This window comes from Fusarium fujikuroi, chromosome FFUJ_chr06 (genome assembly GCF_900079805.1).
Source record: "Fusarium fujikuroi IMI 58289 draft genome, chromosome FFUJ_chr06".
NCBI classification, from domain to species: domain Eukaryota; kingdom Fungi; phylum Ascomycota; class Sordariomycetes; order Hypocreales; family Nectriaceae; genus Fusarium; species Fusarium fujikuroi.
Genome location: NC_036627.1, coordinates 13,601 through 37,476, shown reverse-complemented (window position 1 = coordinate 37,476; position 23,876 = coordinate 13,601). Strand labels below are relative to the sequence as shown.

Sequence of the window (23,876 nt, the reverse complement as noted above, 5' to 3'; positions counted from 1 at the left end):
TTTACGGAAATAAATACGCATCCTAATCTTCAATGCTCTGTTACACTTAATAGTACTACTTCTCTACTTCAACTGTTGTTTGAACTAATCCATCCTACCGTTTGGCAATGTCTCCTTCTCAGATCGAAACAACTTCATCCCATGGCAATGGAAAAGCCACTCACGACACCAAACTCATCAAAGAGCCTCTCAAGCTAATTGGTTTACTGGACAAGTACGAGTCTTTCAGCGTCACTCCAGTCATAGGAACGGAGTTTACGGACGCAAATGTCGCAGAGTGGTTAAAAGCTGACAACAGCGATGACCTCATCCGCGAATTGGCTATCACCAGTAAGAAATTATCTATTGACTCTCATAACGCACAATTGATAAAGAAGCAGTATCTCGACGTGGTGTCGTCTTCTTTCGCGCCCAGAAAGACCTCACCAATGAACTTCAGATGGAGCTTGCCGATCGCTTGGGGAGGCTCACTGGCAAGCCCGAGTCTTCAACACTTCATGTTCATCCATTACAAAACTTCAATCCTGACGAAGAGAAGCACATTAATACCATCACGACTGACCAAGCTACCAACCCGGCTGAAGACCTTTGGAAGAACAGGCCCGCCGATATTAGAAACAGTTGGCATACTGATGCTGGCTATGAGCCAAACCCTCCAGATTACTCAATCTTGAAGGTGGTTAAGATGCCTCCAACGGGTGGAGGTAATTCTATCTCTTCCCTTAGCAAAACGCAAACCCTAACAGCGTCTAGATACAATGTGGGCTTCATCATGTGAAATCTATGACAAGATCTCCCCTCATTATCGCAAGTTTCTTGAAGGTTTAACAGCCAGCTTTTCGCAGAGAAGACTGCCACGCGTAGCTAAGGAGAAGGGATTCGAACTATATACCCAGCCACGAGGATCCCCAAACAACGTGGGTGATTCTCTCACAACAACTCATCCAGTCGTTCGTACCAACCCCGTGACAGGCTGGAAAAGTCTCTTTGCAGTTGGCAATCACTGCGAGAGTATTAATGAACTTACACCTGATGAGAGTAAGCGTCTTCTGGATTGGTTCCTGCAAATGATTGTTGAGGAGCATGATTGTCAGCTGAGGCATCGCTGGCAGAATCCTTATGATCTTGGTGAGTGTGTATCTCCAAACTTTGCCAGTCATCTAATTAGATTATAGCTATTTGGGATAATCGTACGGTTTATCACACTGCTATCTTTGACTACGCTGGGCTTGGTCCACGTACAGGTCATCGCGCTGTTGGAATTGGAGAGAAGCCATACTTTGATGTCAAAAGCAAGACTCGCCGCGAAGCATTGGCTATGGAAGGACACTAAACTCTGTTTCAATATGGAAGAATATATATTACTGCTTGAACCTGAAATCATATGTGTTCTGCCAAACGAGATGATTGCGGATATTACCTGGGAAATGCAAAGTCCAGAATAGGCAATAAATTAAGTCCATGGGCTTTTGAAACCACAATGAGAAGGAAATTCTAAGAGAAAAAGTGGCTTCAACTGCATCCCTAGCTCAGCTATAGTAAATCAATTGATCCAAAGCCTGTGAGCACCTCTTTCAGATCATATAAATATATTTAACGTCGATCCTGGTGTTCTTTTTTCCTTCTCTTACTAAATATCTTGACTCAAATAGGCGTCACACAACGACCAGTAACTCATCTACCACACAACAATTACACACCATGGCAAGCATAGGCGACAGTAATGCCACTGGCCCTCGGGATGTTTTTCTATTTGCTCTCAACCGTACCTGTTCTCATGTCCTATGCCGTTTGCTGTCGGGACAACCAGGATGGATTCAGTCGAACTATCACTTCAAACGTGCTTTTGACTTTGCAAGAGAATCTTTCAACTGGGGGCCAATCAATTCCGTATCCCATCAGCAACGTCGAGATTTTGAAAGTCTCCTCCAAGAGGGGTTTGATGAAATTCACGAGGAGCTGAAGGTCGCCAAAACTCAGGTTAGTTACTTCCCTTTTATGAACCCGTGGTAAGCTTGTCTCTAATGGTGTTAGAATATGTCTATGTTCCTTAAAGAACATACCTTCTACGTCTGGGAGCCGTGTAAGCTCTCAGAGCATATGTGGGGTACATATCCGAGACCTTCTTTTATAGTTCATCAACAGGGTTGTTCTCACTCAGCAGAGGACGTAAAAACAAACCCAACCATATTCCCTGACAAGTTCCTCCTGCGATGGAGACCAATATTCCTAATTCGACACCCGGCTCTCACGTTCGAATCTTGGTATAGAGCCGAAAGCGCCGCTCGTTCCATTGATCTTGCTGATAGGTCATGGGCGTTCTATACGACATATCAGTACTCTCGCCAGCTCTATGACTGGTTCTTGTTCAAAGTTGGAGAACCTTCTAGACCTATTGTTGTTGATGCGGACGACATTCTTGATGGCAGTCCTACAATCAAGAAGCTGTGCAATTCACTCAGCATGGATGAACAACATATCCTTTACAAATGGGATACGATCAAAGCACCTGAGAACGCTGGCTGTCGCGAGCTCAAGTTCATGAGTGAATATTGGAATTCAACTTCAATTGACAGCTCAAAGAGCTCTCGGGGAGTCAATTTGGATGCTGTTTTTGGGCGATGGGTGGAGGACTTTGGAGCGGAAAATGCTGAAAAGCTTAAGGGTCTTGTCCATGAGTCAATGGAAGTCTACAATTATTTAAAAGGTAGGAAGATATAAATCATACTGGCTACTGAAGTAGCAGACAGTGAGAAAAATCTATGATTAGATACAGCAGGTTCTGCTATGTTAAGATAAGATACTATTAAGAAATCCTCGCTCACTAATGAATGTTCTCTTGGTCTGATGCCATCCGGCAAGGCTTTTCCTTCTGTTTTCTACTTCTATACCGCATATCTTATAACCCCGAACACTTATTGGAGCTGGTCCTTCTCCCTAAGTGTTTATCTATAAAATCCCGGCTTGAAGCCACCTTTGCTGTGATAGAGTTGAGGGGTCAAAAAGAGGCTTCAGCCAGGCCCAAAGACGTACCATTTGCTTGGGCAGTGGCCTCATTTACATTCTCGTAAGTAAGGATGGGCATGATTGGACCTAAAATCTCCTCTTTTACAATCTTCATCGTATCAGTCCAGTCACTGAAGACAGTTGGAATTACCCAGTATTCGTTAGATAGATCAGAAGGGAAATCATCTGGCCTTTTCTTCCACCATAGACCAGCCGGGCGCCACCAATTTCGAGGCCATAGCGAATGTAGTAAATGGCCTTGTTGTACTTCATTTAACTCGAGAGAGGGCCAAAGTTCGCTTTGGGGTCCTCCGGGATCCGACGCTGAGCAATTGCAGCTTCTTCTGAAGCTCTTCTTCAAACTGCTTCCGCATTTTCACAGGAACAAAGATCTAAGTTCCATTTGTGCAGATTTGGCCACTTGCAAAGTAGTTTTCCATCATAGCATCGCTTAACGCATCTTCAATGTCGTCGTTTGGCGGGACAATGAGAGAACTCTTGCCACCCAGCTCCATCGTCACATATTTCATACCCTGAACAGCTGACCTTGCGAACTTCTTGCCAGTGGAGACCTGACCGGGAGAGCTGACTTTAGAAATGAGAGGATGCGAAGCGAGATAAGCTCCAACAGAACCTTTGCCTTGACAACATTGAAAATACCTGGGTGGCATCCAGCTTCAGTCATGATGGCTGCAAGAACAGTACCGTGGGCCGGTGTGTACTCGGATGGTTTGTAAACCATAGTGTTTCCAGCAGCCATAGCAGCGTTCAAAGAGCGCTGAGATTAAAATTATTAGTCATGGCCTGTAAATGCGTGCGAAGGGTCAACAAGTCTCACATCTGCATCAGGTAGCTCCATGCACCAATCCCTAAGCACACCCCAAGGGGCTCTTTATAAATTTCGACAGGACCAGTTTCATCGACTGGAATGGATTCGCCGTTCAGGGCCCTCCGCCAATGAGATTTTCGTAAAAGTAAAAACATCCGCACCACCTGCAATATCGACGGTGCTGGTTTTGGAGAGCGCCTTTACAGTATCGCGTGTTTCCATTATTGCCATTTCATCGCTGCTTTGGCGCAGAATCGGTGCAAGTCGGAGCAGCACTCTGCTTCGCTCAAGTACGGGTGTCTGGGTCCAGTTGGGGAAAGCCTGCATGGCTGAGCTAACGGCAGCATCGCAATCATGAGTCGAAGTTTCAGAATACTCGGCAAGCACTGACGCTGACGCTGGGCTTATGGATTCAAATCGGCTTTGGCCTGCTGGAGACAGGACACCACCATCGTAATACAAGCTGTATGAAGGGTAGAGGAGTTGAGATGCCGTTGCTATTGATAGCTATCAAAAATGGAATAGAATTGTGAACAGGTGTTGGCTAATGGCCGGAAAGCAATCCTGCCGCTTGGAACAGGAGGCATTCTTGTGGTTTATAGTTTGTATTTCTTTATGTGAGAATTTCTTCTGCTTCTAGCAATAAGGGATTAGGCCGGCTTTTTAAACCCTAGCAGCTGCCAATAAGGTTACTAATTAAGTTATTATAAAAGTATATTATTCTAATTTTAATTAGGAGCCTTATCTTTATAAAGGCTATTTATATATTACCTTTAGAAGCCTCAAGTTAATTAGTATCTTTTAGTGTATTAGCTTGATATATCTTGTTAAGATATTATAAGCTCCAACTATTAATCAATTAATTGTAAACAGGTAGAGATGTGGCGCCAGTGCAGTTACATATCACAAGGCCTACGACAAGATACCCTAATATAGCAGAAAGAGGTAGAACGAATGACTTGAAATAACGTAAGATAAGCAAATAATAATCTCATTGGCTGACATACATCGCAAGATTGGCATGATACTCATCGGCATAATTCACCTCAACGAAAGTTTCTGGCCCCTTTTAACCCACCAGAACGAAAAATCTTAAATCTCGTAGACTCGAAATGGTTACCCATACTGGTAAGCTTTATCTTGGACGATAAGGCGCTGTATCTCACGGAACTTAGGCATTATCAGAAATATACGAACTGTGACATTGTCATCGAGAAGTCAGCTAGGGATCTCAGCCCTGGATAGGCAAGTCTATGTGAATGCACTTGAGTTCTACTATTTGCACCAACAGTACCTCGGCCTGCTAGCAGATAATGCGGAAGTCTAAGTCACTGTATATGCACTGCACACTTACTGTATATAAAGCATTAACCCTGTTAAAAATAGCCTTACTTGATCACGATCAAGCTGGAGCACCTCATCGCATAGAACAACTAATGACAAGGACACGGAGATTGCGGTCATGGCTGGGCTCCCCCACTAATTGATCCTCAGGTCGCGTCTTGATTTAGGTCAGGGACATATCCTGGATCGATTCCTTGTGTTCCTTTATGTGATTCCAACCGACCTCCGAAATGTAGTTACACACAGTTGGAATGGATTGGATGAATTCGAAGTTGCCGCAAGCCAGGCCAAGCATGTTGTTGGCACTTGTATGGGGTAAGGAAAAAGTGACACAAGCTTTCAAGGCTATCCCACGCAGCCTTGTTGATGAATGCAGACGCGATAACCTAGTCAACGGAAGCGTTTATATAGTTGGCAAGTGCTTTAACCGCCTTGAATCTTGTCGGCTGTTTCCTCAGGCCCAAAACAAGGGGTTCCAGGCTGCACGTTGGAGTTACTGAAGTACTGGCGGATCGAATCAATGCAGGCTTGGATGACCTGAGATCCTGTAGCATTATCCGTAAAGATCTGGTTCCTGGCAAGAGCCAGGAATTGAGATTAAATGCGCTGAAAATCCATTCTGGCTTATTGCTTGCTAGACATCTGAGTTAATAGCAAGAGCGATAAAAGTGATTATGAGGTATCACGGCTTCAGGCGATCTGAGTGGTCGGTAAAGCGTGGAACAAGCTTTGTGATGAGGCATTTAAGATCTTCTAGATGCAGGATCAAACCGGGAGGGTTATCCAATAAGAAGAATTATTCTCTATTTACCGCAGATTGGAAATTATGCATTTGGTCCCTAGTTTAACTATTAATATCGTGATATATTACTATTTACGGCAACACAATTACTTAATATAAGCACAGTTGACGGCATGTATGCTAAAGAGTTAGGTAAATAGAGTCTTATTAGCTGCCTAAGTCTTATGTAGGGTATCTGCACAATTTAATCTAACTCAATTCGTCTCGTCTCTTTCCTTTAATCCCGACCAATTATAGCTCTCTTCATTCCCCCGGCTCCGGTATAAAGGTCACGTGCTAGTTAACGTACCAGGTTCGGTGCAGGTGTAGGTTTCCGTCTTTACCAGTAGCTCGCAGCACTAGCTTACCATTCGGCTAACCGGCACGCTGCCTTGACCAGGGTTTGAGCTAGCTAACTACATTAGTCGCGCACCTCGTTGCAATCTACGCCCAACTCAGGTAGGCAAGTTAGGGGGTGTCAGAAAACGTCTGACGTAAAGATCTGATTTTGTATGGTGAATGTGGATTTCGCGTCAGACTCTTTTTGACACCCCTAGGGCAAAGGTCATAAGACAAGCTTTGAGTAAGCATTCGCGTATTGCCTTGGCCGCAACTAGGTCATTTGGGGAAGCTGAATCTCGTCGCCCGGAATCCACATGTACTACTCGCATCTCCGCAAATGGCAGGTAGTTGTGTCGAGCATGATAAGGAGCACAGGAGAACCACCAATGATATCAGAGCTCACGATACCGAGTGTCTGAAGACCTGAATGAAGGATCACCTGTCACGCTATGCGGCTTCCTGGGACGGATGAGCCGGCACATATTTCCCCTCGTTGACGGAGTGTCCGAGTGCCATGGCGTGGAGTAAGATTGGAACAGGCGGCTTATCGCCAAACCATCGCCAATTGGAGGCATTAGCTATTGATTGCTGCCGCACTCCGTATGGAGTTCTCCATTGAGGAAGGCAGTATTGTGCCAGCAGCGTAAGCAATGGCTCCCATAGGAGGGGCACATGATTTACCTGGAGCTTTAAAATTGGGGTAGCCTTCCATCTTCTACCTTTCTTTCTTTCTTCTTTCTCACTTCTCCCATTCCTACCCGTCTCCCCCCCTCCTCCGTCCTCGTCACGATGAGTCTTACGAATGAAAAAAATGGGAGCAGCGATGCCCCCGACTACAAATCGGGTACGGTTGATCCCGCGGCCGGCCGGCAGTCCCCTGTCGATGACCCAGAGGCCGGGGCGACGAATCCCCTCCATAAGAATCTCAAGGGCAGGCACATGCAGATGATTGCCATGTAAGGGTTTAATGTCAAGTACTCAAATATAGCAACTAACGGTCGCTTTTCTAAGTGGTGGTGCAATTGGTGCTGGCCTGTTTATCGGTTCTGGAACTGCCTTTCAGACTGGTGGACCTGCTTCTGTTTTTCTTGGTTTCCTAATTGTTGGTAAGTTGTGCACACTGCATTGGTCGTGATGCGATAGCTAACGCGTGTCTTCCTCAGGTGTCATGGTGTATGTTCCCTCGACGTGGAAGTCGAAGCATCTTTCCCTTCGGTTGATGGGTATTGACATAGATCATTTAGATACCTCATGATGCAGGCCCTCGCAGAAATGACTGTCCTGTATCCGATCAACGGTGCCTTCACCATGTACATCTGCCGCTTCGTTGATCCCTCCTTCGGGTGGGCGTGCGGCATCGAGTACGCCATCAGCTGGCTGACTGTCCTTCCCTTCGAGATCTCCGCTGCCTGCAACATGATCCATTTCTGGCCAGGTTCGCACGGTATTAATAACAGTGCTTGGATCGTCCCGCTACTTGTCGCCTTGGTGGTCATTCAATTCTTTGGCGTCAGGGGATACGGCGAGGTATGTTCCTGACTGTCTGAAAAGTTCTCAGCCTTGAGAGATATGGAAATGAGCTGACCGCTTATTGAACTAGGTCGAATTTGCTCTCAGTTTGATGAAGATACTCGCCTGCATAGGCTTTATCATCCTGGGAATAATAATCAACTGTGGCGGCGTTCCAACAGACGACAGAGGCTACATCGGTGGAAGATACTGGTAATGTTATGCATGCCTCCAAGTGGCTGAACTAGGCTAACATTGAGTTTGAAACAGGAACGATCCTTACAGCGCTTTCCTCAATGGCTTCCACGGCTTCTGCAGCGTCTTCGTCACTGCAGCGTTCGCCTACACTGGCACCGAGCTGACAGGACTGGCTGCTGCGGAAACAGCCAACCCAAAGAAGGAGATTCCGAAGGCCTCGAACCAGGTCGCATGGCGAATCGGTATCTTCTACGTCGTCAACCTTCTTCTTGTTGGACTTGTCGTACCGGCAAACAGCCCCCTGTATGGCAGTGCGACTACCGCGTCGCAAGGGTCGCCTTTTGTCATTGCAATTGAGCTTGCTGGCATCAAGGTCCTGCCATCGATTTTTAACGCCGTTATCCTGATCGCCGTTATGAGTGTTGCTAACTCGTGCACCTTTGGCTCGACTCGAACGCTTCAGGCTCTCGCTGCAAATGGTGCGTGCTGCGTGATAATATGAACATGCTGTTTGAGACGCTAACAAACACTTACTATGCAGGAATGTTCCCAAAGGAAATGGCCTACGTTGACAAAAAGGGTCGTCCTATTCCCGTGGTCATTCTTCAGCTTCTCTTCGGGTTGCTAGCATTCATTAACCTGGCACATAATGGTGGTACGATCTTCAATTGGCTCCTGTCACTGTCAGGTCTTACCATCCTCTTCGTGTACGGTGGCATCGCTCTGGCTCATATCCGCTTTCGCAAGGCCTGGTAAGCAAATCACCTGTTGTTTTCTGGCTTGCTTTGTTCCTCCGATGACTAACTTCGAACAGGGCCATGAACGGTCATACCTTGGACGAGCTTCCCTACAAGGCCAATTGCGGCGTCTGGGGTTCTTGGATATGCTTGCTTGTCTGCGTTCTTGCTCTGATCGCCCAGTTCTATGTCGCGCTTTATCCTATTGGCGGTCCTAACTTGAATGCATCAAACTTTTTCCAGCTCTACCTTGCCGGTCCGCTACTGATTTTCCTCTACTTAGTCTGGAAGGGCTACAGCTGGATCTATGTGCCAGAACATCGCCCATTGTTCATCAGAACAAAGGACATCGATATCTACACAGGCATGAGGGACATCAGTGCTGTAGGTACCTCTGCAGAAGGAGAAGAAAGGCACCAGGGAGGTGCTGTGGCATACATTAAGAACGCTGTCCGAAACATTATTTAAATTTTACAGGAGTGTATTATTTCAGGGGTATGCAGTAAGGAGTTTCTTAGCTAGATGATAATTCTCTCAGCTGTGGCACTGACGAGAGTTAAAACCACTGGCACTAATGAAACTTGCGACTCGATGGGACTCAAGCGCGGCGTATAATCAACCTCTCTCTTTATTGTGAATCAATACCGCCTGCCCAACTGCAGCTCAGCTGCAATGATTGAGCCTGGTACGAGGCTCTGCATGCCTGTAAAGTGTGATCGTGTTTATCCGCTGCGAATTGAGGAGGATTGCCATCTACTTGAGTCTAATGCGACCAATAAGCTTTTGAGGGGGATATACAGCTTTATAACCCGTGGGTCGGCTACAATTGTATTAACCTGCAGGAAACTACTGCCGTATATGGGAACATAATATGCTTTGGCCCCGAATGAACAGAACAATACCTCGTCCAACAGCACCGATACCACCACGCCTCAACCATTCAATCTATACACCTACAACAAGATTACTCCTCCTGAGGGCGCGAAAGTACCTAAGGGTACAACAGAACGTTGTGTCCAGTGGTATGTTGCAGGCAAGGAAGACTCGTGAGCTTATATCTGTGCGGTGTCAAGTTTCGATGTCCATTTGTTATTAATGGTCAATACCGGACTGGGCACCGACGCGGCAGCATGTTCAGCGCTACCTGTGGCCGGCAACGCGTACTGTATAGGACCGAACCATGACTGGCGGTTCCTTATCCCCAAAGAACCTCAGTTTCTACAACGATTTACATCGCAGACGGCTATATCTGGCCTGCTGAGACAGGTGAGTGAGGTTAAAGAAGAAATATTTGGTTCAATGCTGTGTCTTTTCTATGGACTCTAATACGCACCGTGGGAAAGAGTCATCACAAGTAGCTACAAGATTATGTCACAAGACTTAAATTGGGCAACACATATACTTTACATATATATCGGCTGCAGTAAAGCGAAATACATAACAGACGTCTAAAACAAGGAAAGAGGTGGTCCCCCAAATGCCTCAAACCCTTCTGACGGCGGGTCGCCAAAGTGAAGAACTCCAGGATAATCGCGATCTTTCCTGTGTGTCAACACATGGCTTCGGATCAGGTTCCGGATAAACCAGTATTTTATCAAATCGTCAGCTCCACGCACACGTACGTAAACCGCCTCGTCAGGGGTTGGCTCCACGTCGACCATCTTGACCCAAGATGAGGAGCTGTAAACACCAAAGCCGTGAGGAAAGCCCTTAGGCGCCGTAGCAATCTGAGAGAGGGTTTCTGCATCGAGCATGATGCACGCAACATATCGTGTATTCCCAACGTCCGACTTGCACCCCTTGGATGGATTCCAGGTCCTGAAATATTCGCGCACCGCAGCCAAAGAGGCGTTATTCAAATTCTCATCCTCCAGGACGTCATTCTCACACCGGTGTACGAATTCTTCATTTGGGCGCGTCTCAATGTCAATAGGGACATCCCTAAATCGAAAGTCTGTTTCTTTGCCACGGGTAATCCGGAACTTGACACCCTCGACTTCGGCTTCAGCCCAATGCTGGGCGATATTGTTTATAATATCAAGAGCATGCTCGAATTTCTTATCTGATCCAGGGTCGTAAGCGGTGCGTATAATAGAAAAGCTTCATTTCTTAGGTCTATGGCCGTCTAGGAGAGATATCGTTGTGTCTAGTCGCTGGATAACGCTACGGTTATATTGAGGATCTCCTTGAAAGCGAGCCTGCCGGAAGACGTTATTATTAATCCAGGAAGGATAGTGTTGATTATCCACCACTGGCTGAGCCATAGTATGTTCAAGTATTAGATTGGTTTTTCTATATTAGGGAAAAGAAAAGGGAAAAGGTTATATTAAAAAACTAAAAATAAATCAGACTAGAATGAAATTTACTTAAACTTAAGTAAGGGTATAGCTTAGTAAATATATTTTATTAATTAAGGTATTATAAACTATTAAAAATTACTTTATATAGTTTAAAATATTATTTAAAAATTAAAATTAAAAAGTAATAAAGTTTTTATTTAATTTAAAAATTAATATAGTTTTATATAAATAATATTATACTTAATAAAATATTATATTATAGAGTTTTTATTTATTTTAAAATTTATTTATATTAAACTTATTGTCTCTTTTATTTTTATTTAATATACTAAATATTTATAATAGTATTTACCCTTGAATTAATTTACTCTTAAAGACGAGCTAGAGATCCGTTATATTTTAACCAGACTATGTAACAGATATAAGATAACTGTTTATAAAGGCTGTAAATTAGCTTATAACCAAGGTCAGAAGCCTGGCAGTAATAATAGCTTGCCCTCACTCTACTAAGTATTTCAAGATATTGGAGGATATGAATTGCCTACCTAATTGGGTACCAAGCTAGAGTTGCCACAGCAGTTTTTGTAGCTTAAATCCATCTGAGCTAATGAATTATTTACTATAAGAACCATAGCCCCTTATATAGAAACACAGAATCAGTAGGACAAACCTAACCAAATTATCAACACTCTAACTGTAAAGGGCAAAGCAGTACAGGTATTCAATACAAGCCTACACAACGTCTCGTCATTCAGGTTTGAATTTTCTCCCTGCGACGGTTCTCTATGTATAGGGCGAGAGGGCTGAGACCATTAGAGAGGTTAGTCTATTAATTGTCCTATTTATTACACTTCAGAGCAGAGCTACCGCTAGCAACCATAATCGCCAGTGGGGGTTAACGGATACAACATTTGCAGGCTTGTTTCTGTGCTCCGACTCAAGCCCGCTTGTGACTTCTAAAGATGAAGATAAGGTGATATGGTGTCTATGTTGCGAGGGCGTAGAGATATGGGGTTTCTTGCTTTTCAATCTCCACCGTACCCAATTGGCAATGTCTAGAACTAAAAAAGGCTATATCGGGCTTCCTCATCCGTAGACTCAAGTCGGAGACGAAGTGACTACTCTTATTGGCGCCGCTGTTTCTATTGTCTTGAGACGGTATCCAGAGGGGTGCATCGCCTAACGACATGTAGCTATTTTTATGGAATAATAAAAGGTGGCAATTCAGCCTAGAGGAGGAAGAATGACAACACCAACAAAGAAGGGTTTGAGAAATTTAAAGTTATCTGGGTAGTGTAAATATTGCCCTGTCGTTTAATATAAAACATGTATAGGGCTCGCATACGCGTGAGATGCTTTTCACGAAGCTGGACGGCAATTTTGGCGCCAACGTTAGTTACACTATAATTACAGAGCAGCTTGGATGGGTACCAAATAAACTTAGTAAAGGAACCCCTAAGTTTAGGCTAGATTTACCTAAGCATTTTCATCGCTTAACTTGGAGACAAGGTCCTGAGTTTTCTTTCCTGCCCTACGAGCGCACCATCAATCTGACTGGCTGTGCTTGAACAGGGGAGCCCGGACGCGGAGCACCGTGCCGCTCAGCCATCATCACATGGTTGCGGGGAGAAAAGGAGCGTTAGCCTCCGACACCCGCTTCTGGAAATAACGGGATCTTGGTACTCCGTACACTTTTGGTAATATAACAATCTTGGGTGAAAGGGTCGCGTCGAAAAGAGGCTGAGCAAAGATACGGCAGAAGTAGAACCATATGCATATACGCCAAAGAATTCGAAATGCCAGTGTTCTTTAATTAGTGGCAGTGATATATCGAGTTGGTAGATCTGATAGCTGACGCTCACATCTCACGCATCTCGCGCCTCGCTCCCTGAATCGGCTCTTGTAGAATGAAGGACTATGAGTTTGTTTGGGTTAGAGGAATTGCCGTCGCAGATTAATGGTAAGCATAAAGATAATGTTGGAAACAAGGCCCGGGTCTCCGTTCGTCAACTGGGGAAAGGGATAAGGTTTGTTTCATCCGACATAGACCCCTGCTAGGGCGCACCCTATTTTGCTTTCTTTCGGAACGTCCAACGTAGCAGCTAAATACGGCATCGGTCCTTGGTCATTTTCGACTGCACCTTGGCTAATTATGGCTCCCGTCGGTATATGAATGCGCCTACTGCTCTGTTTTTGAATCTTCCCAAGGCCTTCACCAATCGTCGACCGGGGATTCGTCATCATGGTTTCCTACCGCTCGTTATGGCTTCTGGCCCTAACCCCTTGTGAGTCTGAAGATCTTCCGCTTCGACAGTTTTAGAGTCCTGACCTTTGAGAAGTTACCCAGTATGTGTCTGCTCAACAATCAACGCCCGTATCTTACACCGACCCCGACACTGGGATCGTGTTCGACACATGGACTGCATCCGGATCCCGTATGACGTTCGGGTTCGCTTTTCCTGAAGATGGCCAGACCACAAACGCCGATGAGCTCATTGGATACCTCGTAAGGAACTACTCGATATTAATAGCTCTTCTTCTCTGACCATGTACACAGAATTGCGCTACTCCCAGCGGGAAAGGCACTGGATGGTGCGGTCTCTCCTACGGCGGACCCATGACAAACTCGCTCTTACTCATGGCCTACCCCCACGACGGCGATATTCTGACATCCTTCTTCTGGGCCAACGCTCAGGTCGAGCCTGTCCAGTACAAGGGCAAGGCTAGCCTGACCCAGATTTCTTCCAGTATTACGGCGGATGGTTTTACTCTTATCTACCGCTGCCAGGGCTGCACTTCGTGGTCACAAGACGGGAACTCGGGCCAATTAGCAACCACGTCTTCGATCGCCGTTCTCGGGTGGGCTCATAGTACCACGGATGTGATTGACCCCGAGTGCCCCCGTGAGGCGAGGATGCTCCAGCACGAAACCCAGAGCATCTTCGGTGGCCAACTTACAAGCAATGCCTTCAACAGTAAGTATGGCACATGGGCTAAGCTCGCTACAAAGGTTGTTGAGGGCAACTGCGGCGGTGAGCAACCTACTTCCACCGCAACCAGTCAGCCTACCTCCACCGCTGCCCCCAGCGGTACACCTGTTCCTGACGAGACATACGACTATGTTGTTGTCGGCGGTGGTGCCGGTGGTCTTCCTGTCGCTGACCGGCTCAGCGAGGCTGGCAAGAAGGTCCTTCTGATCGAGAAGGGACCTCCGTCCTCTGGCCGTTGGGGCGGTACTCGTAAGCCAGACTGGCTTGGAGGCACCAACCTGACTCGCTTCGATGTTCCTGGTCTTTGCAACGAGATTTGGGCCGACTCTTCTGGCATTGCCTGTCCCGATACCGATCAGATGGCCGGATGTGTTCTCGGTGGAGGCACCGCCATTAACGCCGGTCTGTGGTGGCGCCCCAATCCAACAGACTGGGACTTCAACTTCCCCGATGGCTGGAAGGCCAAAGACATGACCACGTACGAGCAGCGTGTCTTCGGTCGCATTCCTGGTACACGTTACCCATCAATGGATGGTAAGCTATACCTCGACCAGGGCTTCAAGGTTGTCGCTGGAGCCCTTGATAAGGCCGGTTGGAACGAAGTGAACGCTCTTGAGAAGCCGGGTGCAAAGAACCGTACTTATACCCACCCACCTTTTATGTTTTCCGGAGGTGAGCGAGGAGGTCCCCTTGCTACCTATCTCGTCTCTGCCAAAGCGCGAAACAACTTCAAGTACTGGACCAACACCCAAGTAAGACGTGTCGTTCGCTCTGGCGGTCACGTAACCGGCCTTGAGGTTGAGCCCTTCTCCGGTGCTGGTTATGCCGGTACCGTCAAGCTCACTCCCGAAACTGGTCGCGTTATTCTTGCGGCTGGCACTTTTGGCAGTGCTAAGATCCTTCTTCGCAGTGAGTCTTGTCTTACCCGTATGCTGCCAAAGTTTGTTAGTTCTAATCATTCTGTATAGGTGGTATTGGCCCAGATGACCAGCTCAGCGTTGTCGCCAACTCTAGTCGCGATGGTGGCTCCATGATCACCAAAGATCAGTGGATTAACCTCCCTGTTGGGTACAATCTCGAGGACCATACCAATGTAAGTGCATATCACAGAGTAACTTGATTGTCCGGCTAACAGCATGACAGACCGACACTGTTATCAAGCACCCCAGCGTCGTGTTCTACGACTTCTACGAGGCCTATGATAACCCAATCCCCTCGGATAAGAACAAGTACCTGGGTCAGTATTCAATCATCTTCTGCAACTTGGATATCATGACTAACTTGGAGGTAGACGCACGCTCCGGCATTCTCGCTCAAGCTGCCCCTAACATTGGCCCGATCATCTTTGACGAGATTTCTGGTGCTGATGGCCGTGTACGATCTATGCAGTGGACAGCTCGCGTTGAGCCTAGTCTCGGCGAGACTAGCAACAGTAAATACCCCTTGACATTCGGTACAATATATCAGACCAGAACTAACTCGTGGATCAGAGTCCATCACTATTAGCCAGTACCTTGGCCGTGGTGCCAAGTCACGCGGTCGGATGACTATCACAAGTGCTCTCAACACCGTCGTCTCTGGTAACCCCTACCTCAACGATGCAGAAGACAAGAAGGCTGTTGTAAAAGCCCTTGATAACCTTCGTAAAGCTCTTTCTGGAGTGGAGGGCCTAGAGTGGCTCCAACCAGCTCCAGGTGTCACTTCGCAGAAATACGTCGATGATGTAAGTTCTTCATGAATCTCTGCTGGCGCTCAAAGCATGGCCTAATGATATATATAGATGGTCGTCTCTTGGAGTAACCGCCGCGCCAACCACTGGATTGGAACCAACAAGCTCGGCAAGGATGACGGTCGCCAAGGCGGTACGGCCGTTGTTGACCTCAACACCAAGGTCTATGGCACTGACAACCTCTTCGTCACTGACGCTTCTATCTTCCCAGGCATGGTCACCACAAATCCCAGTGCCTACATCGTCACCGTCGCGGAGAGGGCCAGTGCCGCTATCCTAGCCCTTCCCGTGTCCAAGGCGCAGGGGCAGTACCAGCAGTGCGGTGGCAATGAGTGGACCGGGAACATGCAGTGTGGCAAGGGATTTTACTGCAAGATTCTGAATCCATTCTACTCTCAGTGCTATCCTGAGTCTAAACGATGAGGCTAGGAGGTGTAGGAAAATTTGAACTGCGTCGCCATAAGGCTAAAGCTTCAATGTGAGAAACGGGCAGGTTCTCTTACATCATGAGGGTTAGGTCGATAGATACTACGAAGCATTAGGCAAACTACACATGTCAAGACTATCATCACAGTCCCGGCCTCTTAATACACAATAAGACGCGTTATACTTATAAAACGGATTGAGAATACTCTGTGCCTTCGTAGCGTTCGCTCTATCATCCCTGTAATTAGGTAGTCAACATTGCGTCCTGGCCGCCAGCAGTTCATGTTCACGTCATGCTCAATACGCCAAGAAGCAAATTGTTAAGTAGCCTCCGATGACGAATGCTACCTCTCTTTCGAGGATCGAGATTCACTTAGGGTTCACAGGATACTATAGCGCACGGCCACGAGTTTCTTTCTGGCTAACAGCGTGCCAGAAAGTTAGAAATCGATACTGATTCTTAACAGAACTTCTGCAAATTGACTCATGAAAGTAGGTACATAATCTACAAAAGTGGATAGTTGCACTAGTGGGACTTCGGAGGCTGTTTGTCCGCGTTTGGTAGTCTCCTTTCGGTAGCCCTCGGAGGCATGATCTTTGTTACCGATTGTCAAAAAAGGGTGTCATCCCAGACGAAGATGGCCTATCAATATGGGTAAACTTCTAATCACTGCACTATTAACCCCTGCAGAGTCAAGACGACGCAGAGAAGTCTCTTCATCTGGGTCTGCCATCTCTCGTATTATCAAACTTACTTTGTACCCTCGACTCCATTCCCATTCATTTCCGTCTTTACTTCCCTCAATGCAGCTCTTCTTTTCCGCGTGACAATTCAGCAGGCGCGGCCTTTCCTTCTTTCGGAGGACTGGGCACTGGTGTGATGCTCTCCTTCGTCTCCCCCTCCAGCAGTTCATCCTCGCTGATGGCGTAACCGTCCCGTCCAACTCTGGCTTGGTAGTGTGGTTTTCTGGCTGCACCACTGACCTAGTTCCGTTGCTTTGCCTCCATAAAAACATATAAAGGAGCGCATCAAGCACTGCAGTACCACTTGCCGGCCCTTAACCCAGTCATAACCTACCAGTGAAAATTCTAAAACTGTCAAGTGTCTTGAAATGAGTCTGCCGACGAGTCTAAGCCCTAGCAACCCCGGAATATCTTCTCTTCACTGTCTAGGTCCTCCAAGGAGGGCATAGTCTCTTGTGCCGGCTTCGTACAGTTTCCTTCGCCACCATACGAGCCCTATTCAACATCTTGGAATAGGTACTAATGAAACCATGAGCTGTCAATATATGGTTCTCCTTGTAAGACAAAATCGAATGTTGACCTTTTACAACTCAAAGAATTTCATATTGGTAAAGTTGCCACCCATATCAATTTATTCGACGATCCTGAGCATATTTGCTGTCACATTGGAAAGCGACTGATTGTCATTCAGCACGAGTCCCCAGAGTGGTTCGATCTGTAGGAAAGCCTAGCAAGGTATCGAGGACTTGGTTATCCACAGCGGTGACCTTCTGTGTCATGGATTTCGAACACGACAGGAACTATGTGCTGAATGTGTTGTGAGAAGATTGACGAAACTTTATACATCCAGCTTGACATGTCGAATTAACACCGCGACTTCGCATAAAAGGCAATACAGACACAAACCATCCCTTGACTGTACCAAAAGCTCACAAATATATTATTAGGCTCTGATAATCACGCCGGATTATAAAGACACGTATTGGTATCAAGCTTACTCTGCCATATCACACCGACTTTCTTGATTGGACGGGTTCGGATAAGGAACATTACAAGTCCGCGTCCGCAGGATAACACGTGGACTCACTGCTATTGAGTGGGCTGGGCGCTAATACTGTGTGTGCGGACTTTGAAGATGTCCGCCGGCATTAGCAGAAGTCCGTAGGACCGTTAACGCGGCACATCGATAGATTCCTCAACTCGGGAGGCATAAACCAGGAATCATACCGAGTACTCTGCGTCGTAAGCTTACTATGTCATACTAAGCCACGATCGTATTTAGCATATCTCGCGTGCTTTATGACAGCACTAAGACATAGTCAAGTTACAGCAAGTTGTCGTAAGTACTTAAGAGCCATTGCGTTCCACTAATTGTTTCCAGTAAATCTGCGTCCAATCGGAAATCTAATTTTTGAAATTTAAAATATGTTTATACTTACAGTATTTACGGTGATACTTCTTAGCTCTGGGGTATGGGCAAAACCGCATGTCCATATTCTTCGCGTCGCAAATCAAGAGCGGGGTATACTCACATTGGGTTTTAATCCCTCTGAACCTAGCAACAGAAGTATTCAACTAGTTGGTACTACCGAGGCAGGATATCAACCAGGATGGTTATATACTAGGGGAGAATACCTGTACTCTGTCTCGAGAACACACTTCCCTGACAATTCGTCTACGAGTGGCGGTATCTTCGCATTCAAAAAGCTGCCTAATGGATTTCTTGAGCTATCCGATGCAGTAGCATCCCGCGGCGATGGTGGAGTCTATCTTGACATTTCAAGAGATGGAAAAACGTTATCGTCAGCCAATATGTAAGCAATGAATCAATACATTTGCAGCAGCGGTTCGAATTTCTGACTTACTCACGAATCAGTGACGGCTCTACAGTTTCTGTGCTCCCACTGACCTCTCCTGGCAACTTTGGTCACGATGCAAGCGTCTTTCATTATAACCTCAAGCATCCTGGCCCCGGAACTGGAGATTCGCAGGAGATTGCGAACCCACATGCGGCCATCTTCAGCCCAAGCGGAAATATTATGGCTGTTCCTGACCGAGGTGCGGATCGTGTTTACATATATCAGGCCCACGATGCGAAACATGTGGAACAGATTCGGACCATTACACTGTTACCGGGAACTGGACCGCGTCACATTGTCTTTTCTCAAGTCAGCAAAGAGAAGACAATCATGTTTTTGGTTTCAGAGCTCGACAACACTGTTAATGTCTTCTCACTTGAAAACGGCACCTTTGGTCATCATGGCAAGCACCCTGACCTAAATAAAACCTTGCGTATAACTCATTTGCAGAGAGCATCTACTCTGAATGGTTCAAGCAATCGTACAAAGCCTAACAATGTCGATTTAGCTTCCGAACTTTCAGTTTCGCATGACAGACGCTTCTTGTATGTATCTAATAGGAACACAGAGTCAGTCGATAAGGCGGATACAATTGCTTTATACTCTTTAGATCAATACTGTAAGAAGCCACTGCAATTCTTGGGTCTTAACAGCACCTATGGTAAAATACCCAGGCACTTTTCCCTATCATCTGATTCTCGCAATCAATTCCTTGCGATTGCAAATCAAGTCACCAATAACCTTTTCATCTTCAAAAGAGACCACAAGACAGGTTTTCTAGATGGCATTGTTGGAAACTATAGTTTCGGAAAGCTTGATCTGACAACGAAAGTTGGCCCGATGGCAGTTATATGGGATTGAGCCACGTGTGAGTTGAGTACAAGCACCTTGGACTTATCTCGTTCTTGGAGGTGATGGCGATGATCCATAAAGAGATCAATTTAGGACAGCAGCAGATCAGACCCTACTGGACTACCTTGCCTGAATCGAAATGGTACAATATTCAAACAAGCATAATATTTCCTAGAGTGCCATCGCCGTTGAAACAGTTATCCCGCTGCAGTGCAGAGTCGTTAGCTTCGCACCTTGCTCAGAGACTCTTTAATGATGACTGGCATGTTAATGGTGATCGTGCTATGTATGACTTAAGACAGGCAGAGGCCCTTATTTAAAGTATGCAGCCCTTTATTAGATTAGGAGAATAAAATAATCGCTTATATCTAGGTAAAACCTCAGTAAGATGCCAGAAGTTAAGGGATTTAAATATAGAATTTTCCCTCTTTTAGAAGAAAGATAATATATAAGCTTTTTGTAATAATTAAAAGTCTTATTTATAAAAAAAACTACTATAAGTATAACTAAAAAGGAAAGCTTAATACTTACTAAAGATATTTAAAATAATAACTAATTAAATTATTAGGCTTAAATTTAATAATAAGTAGATTAATTAATATAAGGCCCTAAAGGTTAAATTAAAGAATAAAAATCTATAGGTCTATATTAACTTAATAGTATTTAATAAGCCTACCCTTAAGGTAATTATATCTATATCCTTTAATATATTAACAGTAAAATAGTAAAGTATTATAACTATTTAAATAATAATTACTATAAGAATATTATTTTCCTTAATATAAAAGATAGCTATATAAAAAGTTAATTCTAATAATTATTTACAGATAATTCTAATAGAATTGCCTATATAAATGGAATTTTATAAGCTATATATTACTATAATATTACTTACTTTAGGGCCAAGTTATTAATTAGTTAAAAAACTCCACTTAAGGTTAGTTAGGGTTAGTATTATATTTAAGGTTTATAATAATATAGTAAAAGGGGTTCTACAGTATAGAATATAAGATTTACTACTCTATTCTATTTTATTACTATAATTTACTAACTACTACTTTAGAGTAATAGATAAATATATAAAGGTTAATAATAAGTACTATATACTTATTTACTAAAAATATAAGACAGTTATAACAGTTATAGGTTTTAAACAGAAAACTAATCCATACTAGGTTTTATATTTATAAAAACATAAGGTATATATATTAAGCTTAGCTTAGTTATTATATCTCTTAATAATTAAGTTATATAGGTTAGGCTTATTAATATAAAGAAGTTTTATTAATAGCTAGTTAGCTAAGTTCTATCTAAATGCTAGCAAATATAATCTATATACTAATAGTAATTACAGTTTAATAGTTATAATTACTAGATAATTGGCCTTTAATTACTAATAAGTATTTTAATTATTAAGTAATTATAGGTAATTACTGTAATTATATAGTAAGAATATATAATTAGGTTGCTTATTAATTAAAGAAATATAGAGGGTATATAACGTAAGTGCCTTTTTAAGTTTAATTATAATATAATCTCCCTCTTTTTATTAATCTTATCCTTAAGGCCTATATTAGCCCTTATTATCTATAACTATTATTATAAGTATTAACCTTATCCTTTAAATATTTTATTTTTAATTTTAATATTTTAATTATATCTTTAGAATCTACCTATTATTATCTTACTAGAGCTTCTCTTATTAATTCTAAAGGTTATAATATTATACTTTATTCTTACTATATATCCTTTAAGCCTCTTCTTTAATATTAAATAAAGGAGGGGCATAAAATTTATAGTAAATGCACTTATTAGGGTTATCTTTATAATAGAAAAGGAGTTTCTCTATCTAAAAGTTAATTTATTCTTTTTATTTTTCTTTTATTATATACTAATTTATATAGTAGATTATCTAATATAGGTAAGGCAATATATTAAGGCTATAAAGAAGGCTATAAAAGAAGAACTTTTTAATCTCTAATACTAAATAAATAAATATCTCTCTTATTTAATATAGCTTTATTATTAAAAATATTAAATCTAGACTAAAAGGGCAAAGATATTAAAGTAAGGTTTACAATCTATAGATAAGCTTAAGGAATTTAAGTAGCAGGAGGTATAAGCAGTAGTTAATATATATTCTGCTAGGGCTACTAATATTATAAATTAAACTGCTATTTTTAGGGATTTTTAATTTAATCCTATTAGTAAGGTTTCTAGTAGAAATTCTTTAAGAGTTATTAGATATTAATAAGATATTTTAATAGTTCCTATATATTTTTACTTTCTAGATAGTCTTTCTATTTTATTAAATATTCTCTCTTGCCGTTTTCTATCTATATTTCCCTAATTACTTCTACTTTATAAAGCTCTAGTCTATTAATTTCTTCTAGCTTATTGCCAATTTTAATGTAAATTATATTATTCGCTAATTCAAATAATGCAATATAGAAAATTTTATAAAGTCTAACCTTTATTAATAGGTCTAGCTTATAGTTATTTTTTAAAATCTTCCTAATAATTCTATAAGGTCTAATATACTTAAAATTAAGTTTATAGCTTAATTGTTTTATAGTAATGTTTTTTATAGATAGGTATATTATATCCCTTTCCTTAAAGGTTAGCCCTACTATCCTTTTAGGGTTATAATACTATTATATCTATTTATTAATAAATTCTAGTTCTATTTATAGTTTATTATATATATTCTTTAGGTCCTTACTTTTAATTATAGCTACTAAATTAATAATTTCAGTCTATTATATATTATAATATATTATTAATATATAACTAAAGTTAGTATTAAATAGTATAAGCTTTATACTTTTATTATAAGCAGTATTATAGGCTAGTTAGGCATATAATAGTTTTTTAACCTAATTATTCTATTTATAGTTAATATAATACTATAAGTATTACTTAATTACTTAATTTATCTATTTTATCTATCTATCTATTTAAGGTCTAAAGGCTATTATAAGTTAATAGTTAATTCCTATATAGGCTATTAATACTTACTAAAATTTACTAATAAAGGTTATACCTCTATTTATTAAGATCTCTTTAGGTAATTTACATTCTCTTATTACTTTATTATAGAATATATAAGCTATAACTTCTATATCTATTAATTCTCTATAGGGTAGGTAAATTAAGAACTTTATAAATTAATTTATAATAACTATAATACTATTATAGAAAATACTGGTTAAGGGTTCTTCTAATAGTAATAGCTTTATTATAAAATCTATTATAATTAAGCTCTATAGTGCTTTTATAACCTTAAGTAGTTATAGTTCTCTATAAGGTTTATATTATTATGCTTTAGTTTATATATATATATTGTATTATTTAATTACTTTATTAATTAATATTCTTTTTACCTTATATCTATATTATAAAAGTCTTTTTAAAGTTTTTATTACTTCTTAATATCTATATACTAAATAACTATAAAATTCCTATATAAATTCTTTTAGTTCCTTTAGGATTTCCTTAACTTCTCTAGTTTATATCTATCTTAATATTTATATTAGCTATATAAACTAATATTTTCCTTTTTCGTTTTTCTTTAAGAGTTATTTTATTATCTTAACTATATCAGTATTATAATCTAGTCTTCTGCTAATTATATCTGCTCTTTTATTATTTAATTCTTTTTAATAAATAATTATAAAGTTAAATTTATATAGGTATTTAATATAATATAATTATTATTAGTTAAGTTTTTATATTATAGTAAAATATAAGATATTTTAGTAATTAGTATAAACCTTAATTTAGTATATACTTCCTATAAAGTAATACCTAAATTCCTTAAAACAGTTAATAATTACTAAGAATTCCTTATTGTAAATAGGGTAATTAAGTTCTACTCTATATAACTTATATAAATAGAATGTAATAAAGTATAGTTTGCCTTAATTGTTATATTAACCGATTTATCCTCCTAGTATATAATTTAATAAGTTAATCTTAAATTCTATTTCCTTATTAGGGTTAAATATAACTAATATAAATTTACTAAAAATTGCATTTTATAGCTATTTAAATGCTCTTTAGATATTTAGTGCCTAAATAAACTTTTATTCCTAATGGCATCCCTTACGTTATTTAGTAACTAATAAACTAATTTTAGTAGGAAATAAAAGAATACTAGTATAATATAGGGCAACTAATAAATTAAATCTAGGGTAACCAATAAACTCCAGTTTGCCTATAAGATATAAT

The 23,876-nt window shown here is 42.0% G+C and overlaps 7 protein-coding genes; 5 read left to right on the top strand and 2 right to left on the bottom strand.

Annotated features, from left to right (window-relative positions):
- Positions 1-107: 107 nt before the first annotated feature.
- FFUJ_05334 (probable taurine dioxygenase) lies at positions 108-1,333 on the top strand (the record flags this gene model as incomplete). XM_023578533.1 has 4 exons in its annotated part: positions 108-330; positions 381-704; positions 754-1,128; positions 1,176-1,333. The coding sequence occupies 4 exons, from the start codon at positions 108-110 to the stop codon at positions 1,331-1,333; spliced, it is 1,080 nt and encodes a 359-aa protein (XP_023431527.1).
- Positions 1,334-1,701: 368 nt separating this feature from the next.
- FFUJ_05333 (uncharacterized protein) lies at positions 1,702-2,721 on the top strand (the record flags this gene model as incomplete). XM_023578532.1 has 3 exons in its annotated part: positions 1,702-1,980; positions 2,035-2,107; positions 2,165-2,721. 3 exons carry the CDS (start codon positions 1,702-1,704, stop codon positions 2,719-2,721), a joined length of 909 nt encoding a protein of 302 aa, XP_023431526.1.
- A 677-nt stretch (positions 2,722-3,398) lies between these two features.
- Positions 3,399-4,162, bottom strand: FFUJ_05332 (related to aldehyde dehydrogenase; the record flags this gene model as incomplete). XM_023578531.1 has 3 exons in its annotated part: positions 3,399-3,578; positions 3,641-3,784; positions 3,989-4,162. 3 exons carry the CDS (start codon positions 4,160-4,162, stop codon positions 3,399-3,401), a joined length of 498 nt encoding a protein of 165 aa, XP_023431525.1.
- Positions 4,163-7,091: 2,929 nt separating this feature from the next.
- On the top strand, positions 7,092-9,214 carry FFUJ_05331 (probable GAP1-General amino acid permease; the record flags this gene model as incomplete). XM_023578530.1 has 8 exons in its annotated part: positions 7,092-7,258; positions 7,314-7,408; positions 7,466-7,475; positions 7,547-7,829; positions 7,903-8,024; positions 8,082-8,488; positions 8,551-8,761; positions 8,824-9,214. The coding sequence occupies 8 exons, from the start codon at positions 7,092-7,094 to the stop codon at positions 9,212-9,214; spliced, it is 1,686 nt and encodes a 561-aa protein (XP_023432799.1).
- A 980-nt stretch (positions 9,215-10,194) lies between these two features.
- Positions 10,195-11,010, bottom strand: FFUJ_05330 (uncharacterized protein; the record flags this gene model as incomplete). XM_023578529.1 has 2 exons in its annotated part: positions 10,195-10,808; positions 10,914-11,010. 2 exons carry the CDS (start codon positions 11,008-11,010, stop codon positions 10,195-10,197), a joined length of 711 nt encoding a protein of 236 aa, XP_023431524.1.
- A 2,278-nt stretch (positions 11,011-13,288) lies between these two features.
- Positions 13,289-16,188, top strand: FFUJ_14423 (probable cellobiose dehydrogenase; the record flags this gene model as incomplete). XM_023578527.1 has 7 exons in its annotated part: positions 13,289-13,331; positions 13,386-13,552; positions 13,604-14,945; positions 15,005-15,129; positions 15,180-15,468; positions 15,527-15,759; positions 15,817-16,188. 7 exons carry the CDS (start codon positions 13,289-13,291, stop codon positions 16,186-16,188), a joined length of 2,571 nt encoding a protein of 856 aa, XP_023431523.1.
- Positions 16,189-18,360: 2,172 nt separating this feature from the next.
- On the top strand, positions 18,361-19,288 carry FFUJ_05329 (uncharacterized protein; the record flags this gene model as incomplete). XM_023578526.1 has 3 exons in its annotated part: positions 18,361-18,749; positions 18,812-19,188; positions 19,245-19,288. The coding sequence occupies 3 exons, from the start codon at positions 18,361-18,363 to the stop codon at positions 19,286-19,288; spliced, it is 810 nt and encodes a 269-aa protein (XP_023431522.1).
- Between the last annotated feature and the right edge of the window lie 4,588 nt (positions 19,289-23,876).